The following is a 13690-nucleotide window of genomic DNA, read 5'->3' on the forward strand; positions in this document are numbered from 1 at the left end:
ACTTGATCAAGGCGCAGGATCCGCACAAGGATTCGTTTGTGTGTTTTCACACCTGCATAAAACGTGTGAACCAGAGTGAAAAACGTTCTCTGGTCCGTTTAAAGCAGACCAAACAGTGCAGGTCTGAATACACCCAAAGTCTATGTGTTCCTCTTGCCCGCTGAATCTAAAGGGAATGAGAGGAGCTGCTTTCAGTGGCTGCAAAGATAGTCGAGTGTGTTCATGCCCACAACAGCGCATTCCTAACTGAGGGCATCTGCAAAAATACCAAAAGAAAGATAACTCATGCGCACATTGTGCGAGATTTGAGTTGGGCATGAATATTGAAGCTTTGTGCAGGGGTCAGCAAACTTTAAATAACTGCAACCAAATAAATAACAACAAAATCTGTCTGGAGCCGCAAAACATTTGAACATTGTGATGAACGAATTAGTGTGTTAGTGTTAATCTAATGTACTGAGGACCCAAGCGCTAATTAGAGCTGCACCATAACTGAAAAATATGCAGCATCCAATACTTTGAGATTAATTTTCTTCTACCTTTCGTCTTCTGTTTTTGTATTTTTTCATACTTCCTTTTTTCATACATTTATAGAGTTTTCTGTTTATCTGTCAAATTTCTGACATTTTTGGCAATTTTATGGACACGTTATGGTAATTTTCTGCATCTATTCTTCCTTTTTTTCCCTGCCTTTTTTTGCTCTAAATTTTCTGACATTTTGGGCAATTTTGGTGGAGATTTTATGGTAATTTTCGGGATTTCATATTTTGTTTTTGGCCTTTTTTTTCTGCCTTTTTTTTCCTGCCTTTTTTTTCTGCCTTTTTTTTCTGCAATTCTCTGACATATTTGGCAATTTCATGGACATTTTATTGTAATTTTCTGATTTTCTTCTTTCTTTTGGGGCATTTTATGATCATTTTTTGGACACTTGGGTATTTTTTAAAAACTTTTTCATCTACCTTTCATCTCCCAAATTCTGTTGAAATGTTTTAAATATTTGATTATTATTCTTTTTTCCACCAGGAATTAATTTAAAGGTTGTTTCATCAAAAAAAATAAAAACATAACAAAATATAAATTTCTACTTTAGCCTCATGTGGCTCCAGAGCCAGTTTGCAGACCCCTGCCTTTGTGTGTCACATACTAGTGTATACAGTAGTACCATTCACGGTTACAAATACTGTACGCACTGACTTCTTTGATACTGCAAGTAACTGAAATTAGCCACTGCTTGTGTTAAGATTATGTTAGTATTAAGTGTTTTTTAATGAGTTTTACTCTGTGTGTTTAAAGGGCATGGCATTCTCCCTGGAGGAGCGTCTGCAGTTGGGGATCCACGGCCTGCTTCCTCCTTGCTTCATTACTCAGGATGTCCAGCTGCTCAGAATACTTAAGAACTATGAAATGAAGAAAGATGACCTGGATAGGTGAGCCTCAATTTCAAACAGACTAAACACTCCCTAGTGGGTAGCCACACTTGTGTACTGCTTTCTTATCTTGTTTCTGGAATTTTGATAGATTTCCCAGAGGATTGTACTGCCTCTGCGTGAAATCTATATCTGGATAGTATCGTGTTTAACATCACATATTTTATTCAACACATTTGCCCCCTAACTCAGCTCCCCACAAAATTCCCTGTATACTCCCTTTTCCTCCCACCAGTATTTTTCTAAACCTTTTAAAAATAACAGTCCTATTCTGCATGCTTCATTGTAAGCAGTGTGTAAATACATAAGTAGGAGTTGTTTGTTCCCATACCAGACTCAAAGCTGAACTACAGCCTGGTTCACTGCCTTATATTACGAGCCAAGTGTTTGATATTATCTACATGTGAATTTGCCTCCTTTTCCAGGCCCCCGTCTCTTTGTCAGCCATTCCTTCATCCGTCATCGTCAAGGATGAGTGATTTTCTTGTGAGATGGACTTAAATAGATTCTGAGTGTGCTCTTAATGTAGCCCCATAGCATCAACATCTTAAAAGGCTTATTAGATTTTTTAAATCTTGATTCCCATGCTCTACCGACGTCACTTAAAATATGTCTGTGGATTTAACACATTCCATCCTTGGACTTTACTCCCATGGATTAATGGACCCGATTTTGCTGTCATTACTTAATACTTCTTCAGTCTGCTTGACAACTCTTCATTGATTTTATTCAATCAATTCAATCAATATTCACTGATTTTTATTCAATTACTGGGTAACATGTTGAGGTTTGTCTATTATGAGAAGTAATCACAACAGCACTGCAGCACTAGTTCATGTCTCTCTATCCAAATCCAAAATGTTAACATGGGACTCAATCTTTGACTGTCATCAAGTGGGACTAATAAGTATTCCGAGGCTCTGCCAATTGAAATACTGCAGTAAAGACCATTCTGCTTCCCAGCAGTCTTATCAGAATACAACAACAAACTATAAAAATACAATAAATATGCAGACCAGTGTCATGCTAAAATAAAGAAAAGGCCATTTTACTAAAGTTAAATCTAAAGCAGAATGTTAGTCATCGTGTTTTATTATGCCACAGTGCAATGCTTAAACCAAATTCATATTCTCCCCAATGGGACTTTTCTTGGCTGTATGAGCAATAAAAGACAAATGTATTCAGTATTTTCAAAATTGGATTTTGGCCACTTTAACATGTGGCCTTTAATCTAATACAGTTTGGAAATTTTACAATGAGACCTCAGTCTGAACTGTCAGAGTGGAATTCATGCAAACCATAACGTCATCTTCCATCAATATTTGTCACGATTTGGGTTTAGGGTTTGTTTTTGGTTTGTTTTTATTGTGTTCTTGTTTACTTTCGGTTCTATTGTGTTTTGTTATGTTTTCCTTGTGTCTAAGGCCCCGTCCACACAATAGCCATTTTCAATGTACCCTCATAAGTTTCTTAAGGTTTAGGCCATTCGTCCACACGAGTGTAAAGATTTCAAAACACGCCCCGTACGCGTCCGTCTGGACACCATATGCAGGATACTCCTCCAGTGATGACGTAATGATCGCAGCTTGATGACGACACATTGTCGCAGATTGATGACGTATGCGCCAATTCTCGTGTCACTGCGTGCTAACCGTCAGTCTGTCAACAACAATGGCGGATAGCCGTGTCGTAGTCGTTTTGCGCATTCTCCTTCGCTTGCTTATGCTTTTGCAGCAAAATATTTTGATTCTTATTCCCATGTTCAACAAGCGGTGTTGTACTTGAATCACCCGCCATTTTCACTTCTCCTGTGTTCATCTTTTTCATGTTGTTTCGATACATGCAAAGCCATGTTTGTTCTGTAGATTGCAATAAAGTTAGAAAAAAAAGTGTTATTCTTCTTCTAAGCTTTCCGTTAACTCCCTGTGGCTGCGCAACAGCACCACTCCAGACTTGGCATATACATTACAGCCATTAAACATACTCAGCGTCTTCTTTTGGACACACGCAAGTCTTGAAATGCTTCTGTGTGTACGATATTTGTTTGAGGAACGAAGCCGACTTTGCTTCCGTCTGGACAGGACCTAACTTTGTCTAGGTGTGATCTTGTCCACCTGTGCTTGTCTGCTCGCCGTCTTGTGTCAGCCAATCAGTGTCCCAGCCATGTGTGTCTTGTCCAGGTGTGTCTCGTTGTGTCAGTTAGTCTGTGTGTATTTAGGCCCTGTTCACACGGAAGCAAAGCCGGCTTCGTTCCTTAAACAAATCTCGTACACACAAAAACGTTTCAAGACATGCGTGTGTCCAAAAGAAGACGCTTTTGTTACAAATCTGCAATCAACCTCATAGTGGTCAGTAGAGGGATGCATCCACTGAAGATGCAGACACTGCTTAGCAAAATGCCAAAAATGTTAAATGTTATCCAGATAAGTGATAGAAAATGGATGTAGAGATGAGAGATTGATGTGTGTTTTTGTGTATGCAGCTGCTATGCTTTTCTTTCATTTGTGGACAACATTCAATAGTCATGTACTTGCATGTTAGTATATGAAATACTTTTAGTAATAAACTATTGACAGAAAAAAACAAAATGTGAAAAACAACAAAACGTATTATATTATATATGGCAGAAACTTGTACGGTTTTCCAAAATGAAAACATTTCTCAAGATCAGCCTTCACCAGCAAGCATTGTGCAGCTGCTGTGGCTTAATATATAGCAGAGAGGGTGTGGAATCCTTTCATCCACACAAGAGCCACCTTGTGCTTGAGAATTCATGGAAACTGTTCTGATTAGAAATAACAGTTTTTGGCATGTTCTACCTAATTTGGGTCATATGCAACTTTTACTTCCCAGTCAAAGAACTCACACAATAAAGAGCTTGTGCAGGGTTTTCCCAAGATACAAGTACTTATTGTATAGACATCTGATTCATTTAACTTGGTTTGGTTTTTCTCTCCGTATTTTGCTTAACTTTCTTTCCCACTAGTTTTCTTCTCATATATTCTATGCCAAGCAGTTCTTCGCAGCTCCACTGATCATGCCTCTTACGTCACTTAATGTAACATCTGACTTAAATAAAACTTCAATAGTTAGACCCTCCTGTGTGCAGCAGGTATGAGTCCTCAAGAGGTTAAATATTAACATGTGGCATTTTCTTTGTCATTCCCAGATATGTGTTTTTGATGGGGCTCCAGGATCGCAGCGAGAAGCTCTTCTACCGTGTGCTTTTGTCAGATATCGAAAGATTCATGCCCGTCATTTACACCCCCACCGTTGGCCTCGCTTGTCAGCAATACGGCCTGATATTTAGAAGACCAAGGTGACACACACACACTCTCAGCAAAGACTTGTAACGTGGATATGAGAAATGGCTTTAAAAACACAATCCGACCAAATGTCAAGGGGCATCGAAACTTGTTAGGTCACAGGTTATGGACCGTGTCCAAGCTCCAGCAAACAGAAAGTCGAAAAGCTGAGAAGCCGCTTGGTTCTGATATGAATGAGGCCGTAAAATCTGATATTGTTTGAAGTTTGATTTTCTTACCCAGATTTGGATATGCATATTTTTCACTGTTTATATTTAGTTTTTTTTCATTAAATCTTTATTTCAACAGGTAAACCTATTGAGAACACATTCTCATTTGCAATTGTTATTGGCCAAGTATGTAAAAATACAACAAGGAATTTGTCTATGATAGTTTTGAACTACACTATTATTGCAATAACAAGCAACTATGACAAACAAAGACACGACACATAGACACAATGCCAACCTAGTAGCCAAGAGGCAGAGTTTTATGTGGATTTTGCGTGTTCATATGTGTGACGTGTTCTTTTTAGTGTAGAGGTGTGAAATGTACGGCCTGCGGGCCAGATAAGGTCCGCCAAGGGATTTAATCCGGCCCGCGAGATGATCTTGTAAAGTAAAAAAATTTGTAAAGTCGGACCAATTAGAGACAGCCAAAATCAAAACATATGCATTTGTAATTTCACAAGCAATCCTCAGATGAGTAATGCAACTTGTACACGGAATTGACATGGTTGTCATTATTTTACACACAAGCTTAAGTTGCAGTTTGTTGAAAAAAGAAAAACAAAAACATAGACTAACATAAATTAAACATAAACATGCTGAATACGACACACATTTAGCTACTGGTAACACAAACACATATGACAGGAAATTATTGTCCTATAACTTCATTAACTGCGCCACATAACTCATTCTGGGAACAATATATATGCAAAACAGGTACACACCCGGAACTCATACGTGCAAAGTGTTGCCCATTCAAATTTGCATTTGTGTTGTTTTTTGTGTGTGTGAATAATATGTTTCCAGCTGAGCCCCGCCATTTAAGGCTGGCCTGCACATCTGTGTATAACTGACGCCAATTGTTTTTAAGTTGTATACCATTTTACCGGTCCGGCTCACTTGGTCAAATATTTTCCGCCATGTGGACCCTTAGCAAATATGAATTTGACACCCCTGCTTCAAAGCATCTTGTAAAACTATGATAATTTAATTAAAATATTAATGATCAAATTAATTCAATCTAATCATATTTATTATTACAATCTGATATTCTCACTAATGTCAATGTCAACCCACATCTATAATACCAGTGAGGAGAAAAGTAAAAAAAAAAAAAAAGATGGTGCCATATCCCATAACTGCAAACAAGCCAACCTAAAGAAAATATCTTGCCAATTGTGTAAGAACTACCACAAAAGAAGCACATACATTGAATTTTTTGCCCTTTTTATTTCTTTGTTTCAATTCATTTTATTTGTGTTTTACCTATATTGTGCATTTGGTTTCTCTGAGAATATGATACTACAGCAGACAGCAATGCTGAATCGCATATATGCGATCCAGCATTTGCAAATTTGCCTCTTTCTTTCTTTCCTATTTTCCGGGGAGGCTCTAGGGGGCTTTGCACCGATGATGCTCAAGTGGTGCATAAAAGCTTCCATTGTAAAATATGTCTTGCCGTCCTATCTAATCCATTCATACAAAATATAACAGAGTGCATGCATGGAAATTAAGATATGCAAACTAGCAGACATCACAAACACGTTCACTATGTGTGGTGCCATTACAGGACAATGCTTCGAGGTAAGCAGTTTGCTATTAAGTATTTTTAATGCAATCAAATCAGAGTTTACGCTATAATGATGCTTTTAGCTATTAATACATTACACTCACTTTAAGGATAGTGTCAATTTATAGACATTTGCTCTTTGCACTTGTCTGTAATGGACATTTGCTTTTTTCATCCGTCCATTCTCTGTTAAATGTAAAATGACTTTCCGTTAAAAAAATTCACCCTGTGGCCCTTTAATTATTATGCGCAAAAGCCAACTTGGGAGCATGCAAGCAGATCTACTCAAGCTACATTTAGTTATGAAATGACCCATTTGGAAGTTGCGGTTAGCCTTTCTAGCCAACATTTGGTTGGAAAGCTCAGATAAAGGCAAATCGCAGTAAACTGCTGAAATCTGTTCGGAGTTCACCTTGTAAGAGATGTTTAACATAGATCACATCTACCCCAACCGCAGCAGTCAATTGGTGGCAGCTTGCTGCATGGCCTTAATGAATATGTGTCTGTTAAAATACATGTCAATAACAAGAACCCCCCCCCCCCCCCCCCCACAGATATTAGCATTAAATTGGAATTGGGCACTTGGACCTGCAGGTGTAAATTGAAAAGTTTCCTTTGTAGTGTTAGTTACTCAAAATCATCTGTATGCATCGTGTGTGTGCACATGACCAAAACAACAGTCCCACTGTAGGTGTGTATGCATGCGTGTCTTCAAGTTGGACCACCATCACAGCTCAGATTAGGTCTCTAATCATTGGAACTCAGGTATAAAGGCTTTCTGTGCGGAAACTGCAGCCTTTTCTTGTCATGCTTGACTTTACCAGTTAATCTGCTTCATGGAGGCTAAACACTCCAACATCAGCTCTGTACAGAAGGCCAAAGGTCACGCGCTATTAAGTGTGAAAACACGGTAGATTCTCTGATCTTTTGATGGGGTGGAGGTTGGAGGGAGAAAGGCGCACATTCACATATCAGAAGATTAGCGGACATGCTTACTTTTATAGGTTTACACAATGTTTACTGGTGCACATTAATCTTTTTTGGTCACTATTTTTTTTCCTCACCCAAAAAGCATGTTGTGTATATTGGCTGACAACTGGCCATCTTCACTGGTGATTAATTATCAATTTCAGTGAATCCCGTGTCAGTGTCTGTCTTGAGAAGTACTTCAATGGAATACTGAATAAACTGATAAACCCCTCTAAAGTAAGTTAGGCTCCCTCGGTTCATGACATAAGTCCAGTATGCTTGGCTAGGTGAACCGCCATGCACCCTCAACCTTGCCGGGAGGTTGTAGAGCTAATCCACTTTTCCATGGCCAGGGCGAGAACCACACTGCTCCTGTTGAATCTAAGATTCAGCTTCCCAATGGACCCTCCTCTCCAGCACCCCTGAATAGACCTTACCTGGGTGGCTGAGGAGTGTGATCAATTGGAACACGACCCTGGTCACCAATCTAGAGGCACTGTCTGCAGCATCTTGTGTTTAGTTCATTCCAACTAACACACTGTAGTCAGAGGTGGCAAACCCAGGTCCAGAAAGTAAAAACCCTGCCACAGTTTGGCTTTAGCCCCTGACGGCTAGCTCCCAAGCAGGTAAACGAGCACCATGGGAGCTAGCTAGGGAGCTAGCTAGCTAGCACCTGAAAGTAAAACCCTGCCACAGTTAAACCCTGATGCTATTTACCTAGCTAGCTCCCTAGTAGGTAAACGAGCACCAGGTATTAGCTAGCTATCACCTAGGGCTAAAGCCAAATTGTGGCAGGGTTTTTACTTTCTCGACTTGGATTTGCCACCTCTGTCTGTAGTGTTTTTTTTTTTTTTTTCCAACCAACCTAATGAAAGGCAAGAGTTTAAACTGCTACCACTGAAGTGGCGCCTACAGGCTGATCAAGCCTTCCACTCTTGCAGATTATGGGCTTTAGTGTTGTGATCACATCATACAGGCCCACACACTGTGTTACAGTTACAGGTGTTAGGTACAAGTTCACATTTAAGAAATGACCTGTATCAACCCTGCAGATATTAACTCCAAAGCCAGTAAATGGCATGAACAACGCCAAGGAATAATGATCACTACTGATCGCTTACATTTTTTTTTTGTCTGCAATGTCAGAATTTTGCAGGATTCAAGGGAATGCTTTGGTGAATTGCTGAGGAGAAAACTAGTTTGGAATTAGGCTGTTTTCATAAGACGCTCAGTTAAAATGTGAGATTGATTCCTAGCTGGACTTGAGGTTACACCAGTCTTTTCCAATGACATTAAGGATTCAGTTTTTCCTTATTACTATTTTTTTTTATAAATGATTGTATTTTCCTGATCTATTGTGTAAAGACGTATGGTAAGTACTGTGTTTTTACCTACTGCTTTTTAATTTTCAAGACCTACAGTACAATGGCAGTGGCTGCACAGTAAGACTTGAATTTGGCTTCTTTAAGAGGAAATTCACTTCGTTCCATTTGGGCTTCAAAAGGCAAACATACACAGTATTGGTTTTGGATGTTACAGTGGTGTTCCATCCATTTTCTTGCTTTTCTTCTCCTTCTATTTCTTCTTCTTCTTCTATAAAAAAAATCTGGTGTTGCAATACAGAGGATAAAAGTTCAGCATAGGAAATTAATTACACTTTTACAAATTATCAGAATGTGTAGTGTACTTAGAAGAGTGTTGCGAACAACCCTGCTAAATTATGTGTAATGATTAAAAAAATATGCAATTATATACATTGAGGCTTCAATATCATGAAAAATCAAGCTCTTTTTTCTGCTCTCAATTGCTGTGGGCGTGGCCACTGGATGCTCTGAAACCACACCCTCCTCAACCAGAGAGTCGTCGCAAGGCCTTTCTCACCACGGATGAGAGGCGCTAGCCACCAGCTAGCTCTCAAGCTAACAGGCTGCCTGTGGCTCACTTGACCACGGCGTTACCTCCTCGCTTAGTGCTGTGTAGGTCCACTTAACAGTGTCACTTCAGAGAAAGTAAACGGTGGCACATGTTATAGGTTATGTCCACCAGCACCCGGAAGCATTTACAATCTCGCCAGTGATAGACAAATTGGTTACCGGTTAGCTTTCTGTTCCATTCAAAATGAATAGACAAAAAAATAAAATAAAACGTGGAGTACTGTAGTGAAAAATAGCTTAATGCTATATGTTCACAAAATGTGACTATGTAGTTCTCAGTCTTTTTACGTTGTCAGTGGTTATCTTCATGTATAATGTATTAAGAAGCCAATCTCTGAATGCACTTTACATGATCTTTATGAAATGTGCTACGTAAAATACCCCAATTTTTTTTTAATCTTAGCTAAATTATGTTTAGCGTTCAGAAATAATTGTAAGATTTTTGGGGGCGTATGGGTTTTATTTTATTTTATTTTTTAAACATCTGCTGTTTTTCCTCACAGCTTTTTCTGGCAAAAACTGGCCATCTGTTGCTCAACATTTTTATTTCCCAATTCTGCACTGAAAATATGATTTACTGATCTTGTTGAGACATTGATTTGATACTCCATTTGAATCACTCAGCTTTGCTTTTCCCCCCCTGTAAAATAACCCCAAAAATGTTGTCCAAGCTATACATTTAGGCCAGCTGAGGTCAGACAAGTTGGAAAGGCTTCATGTTTTGTAATGACTGAATGTGATTTCCCCCCTAAGTACATTTTAGCAAATCAAAATCTGTTGACAGGCGATGCTGTGGCTTGCACATTTCAAATATAAAAGTTGCCAAGGCATCCTCCAATCAAACACTACATTAGTACGAGGATATCTTTTGATTTCACAGGATCAGGGGTCAACCTCTAAAAGTGAGCGATAAAAATTTGAGTGTTAAGTGAAGTGTTGGGTGGAACAGCACCAATGTTGTTCTTTGGCTCACAGTTATTTTTCCCCTCAGTTAGTGCTGCTTTAGCAAAATGCAAAATGAAATTTAATTGTATTGCCAGTATGTCTTTATTTCAGCTGTCAAAGTTGAAATGAGTGAATGCTTTTTAGTTGCCAAAGCAGATGTTGGAAAGTTTACAAAACGAGTAAATTTGTACAGTCTCAATGGACTCAATTCTTCCGGCAGGTAGGACTTGAACTATTCTCATTCTTTTTGTACTTTTTAAAAACCACATGCTTGTGTAATGTGCTGCTCTCTTCTCTACCTGAAAATGGAAAATACATCATCCCCCCCACTTCTCTCATGTCTATCTACTCTTTGGGAACACAGGTTTTAAAATTATATGCAATTTATTGTTTAGTTCATACAATTTCAAATACCACTTTGCAATTCAACTGGGTTAATGATACTTAATTCAGTCTCACATGCCATTGTTGTAATTGTATTCTGTTTTCCATTTTACACAACATCTCAACTTCATTGGATTCGGGTTTTGTATATCAATTTTAGCATAATAATAGCAAAATCTTCTGGTCTATGTTGATAATGATACTTTTTCATCACTAGTATTACCATATAACATATGGTTTTAGCATATCACAGCAGATTGCCGGCTATGACTACATGAAATTCAAGTTTTCTGTCATTTTTTTTTATATAGGTAATCTATACTGTGTATGGTTCTTGCTTTTCATGCCCCCTTCACTTAACCTCATTATTCTCATATTGTGTGGTTCACTTAAGCATTGCTGTGAACACAATGTATTCTTAATACAAACAGTGCAGATGTGATTATAACAGTTGCCTTTGATTTAGCGGTAAGTTTGAACCCCATTCAAAAAGTCACTGGCAGCGTGAAGACATTTTTATTGGTTAAAAACACAAATGAAAAAGAAACCTGGTTCCACCGGGCTGAAACTCATCTAATAACCAGCTGGGTTCATCAGGCTTGTGGCTGAGATTTCTTTAGCAGTGCCTTCCTCTACTGGAATAATCCATTTCCTGCTGTTTCTTGCCTGCTGAGTTATGTAAGGCTGGCTGAAAACATAAACTGGAAATCCACACCCGTAACCTGGACTGCTGAAGTTTTTGATTTCACACGGCCATCCATGGTTGATGTCCATCTTTGAAATTCCAGAACCTCACACTCTGGTTCCTGTTTTCTTCATCTTCAGGATGGGATGAGGGTGGCGGATTTTTTGTGAGGTTGGGGAGGGGGTTAAATTACATTTTTGTCACAGTGTTCGAGTAGACGTGATGAAAGACTGATAAATCTGGGCAAACTGTGTGCATTATGACCTCAAACACCCTTGAGTTTCCGCTCTGCTTGGGCAGGGAAGATATGCTGCTGTGTGGAAGATTGGGCTGATTTCAGTAAGCTGCGGTGGAATGAGGTCGGTGCTTTAACTGGTTCTCACTTGTGTAAAAAGGGGCTGATTCAGAAAATGTGTTGAGTGCTGGGATGGAAAAAACTCAGTGTGGGCACACCAAGAAGGGTGGGAGGCAGAAAAGAAGAGTGCATTGTCTTGGGAGGGTTGGACACTGGGTGGCGGGTGTGAAAGAGAACTGTCGGGAACGAAAATTCCTCCCAGCCACGTTTCATGTTAAAGCGATGAGAGGAGAGTGTTGGATAGAAGTTACTTGGTCAAGTTGCTTCTTCTATCTCAAATTCTGCAAAAGTGTTTTTGTGTTAAAGAAATGTTGCGTAATTATGAACCACATAATTGTGTTTGTTTTTTGTTTCAATCACATTTTCCATTTTAACTGGTCAGATATGTATGTCAGGTCACGTTGTGACATTAATGTGTGCATGAACTGGCCCTCACCAGAACCTTTTTTCATCCACTGAGTTCTACTCTCAACTGTTTGGTCATTTGCTTGGGTACTTAGTGGCACACAGCACTCTTGAGTGTGCCAAAGCGTTCTCAATTTTTTATTCCAAAGGTCTTTAGACTTGAAAATCAAAGTCTCGCATGCAGACCACAGTACTTGTCTGGTTTCCCCTGATCCATTTCCAAGGGAAATGACGGGTAAGGGCAAAACTACTTTCTCTCATATTACATGGAAAGATTTCGTTTTGCATAAAAATGAGAACTTTCTTCAGCATATTCTGCATAGATTTTTTCCATTACAGTGTTGAATACTACTTGTGAAAGGAAACGAGTTTAACTGAATTGTTTCATTGCTCAAGTATTACGCTGCTGGTCGTCTTTGCAGCTTGTGGTCGTAACCACATCCCATTTAATTGTCTGCTTCATCTGTTCTAGTTCTTGATTGTACTTCATGTTGTCATGGAATTCAGGCAGACATCATTCAAAAAGGTAGATGTTGTACAATTTGATTTGATTGCTCATTAAATGGACAAGTAGTGATCTCCTACAGTCCCGGACTGTTCTTTTCTTCTTCTTTTTTTTAACCTGCAGGGTATGATGTGTCCTTTTCGTTTTAAAAAATATTCCAGGGTCGCCACAGTGAATCGTCCTCTTCCGTCTCTCCCTGCCCTCTGCCTTGTAGACTTCAACTCAGTGTCTGCAAATATTTCCTCACCATATCCCCAAATCTCCTCTTTAGTCTACCTCTTGGCCTCTCCACTTCCAGCATCCCTTTACCATCGTATCATATCATCGTGTCAATCTGTCCCTTTTCTGCTCATCCAAACGATCTCAATTGAGTTTGTGTGACTGTGTTTACATGTTAAACTATGGAAGCTTACACAACTGTCGCTTGATGTAAGCATGATGTATGATGCCGTTAAAACAACTATGCTATGAGGTCATGCGAGTTAGTACCTGAGACATATCGGGAAAAAAAATGTTTCCAAAAATAATTTTAAGGAGAACAATGTAAGCGTAGTGTCCAACACAGCCATATTTAGCTGACAATGCTCTTTAATTCAAGCAAACCTTTAAATAGTATAAGTCTTCTTTTGAGTGCAATTTTCAAGCTATCAAAGCTGTAGATGAGAACATTTCACAGACAAAAATATGTTGCGGGTTCCCTGGTGTCCCCTATTGTGGCCAGCCCTTCTTTGCATGGAGGACCTGGAAGGAGATGGCTCTGAACTAATTTAAGCAAACAGCGCCAAGTCATTGGTAAAGATAAGTAGATGGCACATGGGTTAAAATAATAGGTTCTGTGACTTGCACATTTAAAAGATATGTGAGCCTTCAATGCAACAGGTGATTCACAGGCAACCAGCTTTGACCATCACTTTTTTCTCCTATAAACTCAGACGGGACTGTTGTACAGGACTCCCACTTATTTCTAATTACGGTG

General features: G+C 39.1%; 1 protein-coding gene across 2 annotated transcripts in view; it reads left to right on the forward strand.

Moving 5' to 3' along the window:
* Positions 1–13690, forward strand: part of me1 (malic enzyme 1, NADP(+)-dependent, cytosolic) — an 84126-nt gene that overhangs the window by 30965 nt on the left and 39471 nt on the right. For both annotated transcript variants that reach the window (XM_086078161.1, XM_086078160.1), the window contains 2 exons: positions 1294–1427; positions 4597–4746. In XM_086078161.1, the coding sequence (XP_085934287.1) occupies positions 1294–1427; positions 4597–4746 (284 nt within the window). The remainder of the gene's footprint in view (positions 1–1293; positions 1428–4596; positions 4747–13690) is intronic.

The sequence above is a fragment of the Leptonotus elevatus genome, chromosome 6 (assembly GCF_054856555.1).
Source record: "Leptonotus elevatus isolate MCC_2025b chromosome 6, RoL_Lele_1.0, whole genome shotgun sequence".
Taxonomy (NCBI): Eukaryota; Metazoa; Chordata; class Actinopteri; order Syngnathiformes; family Syngnathidae; genus Leptonotus; species Leptonotus elevatus.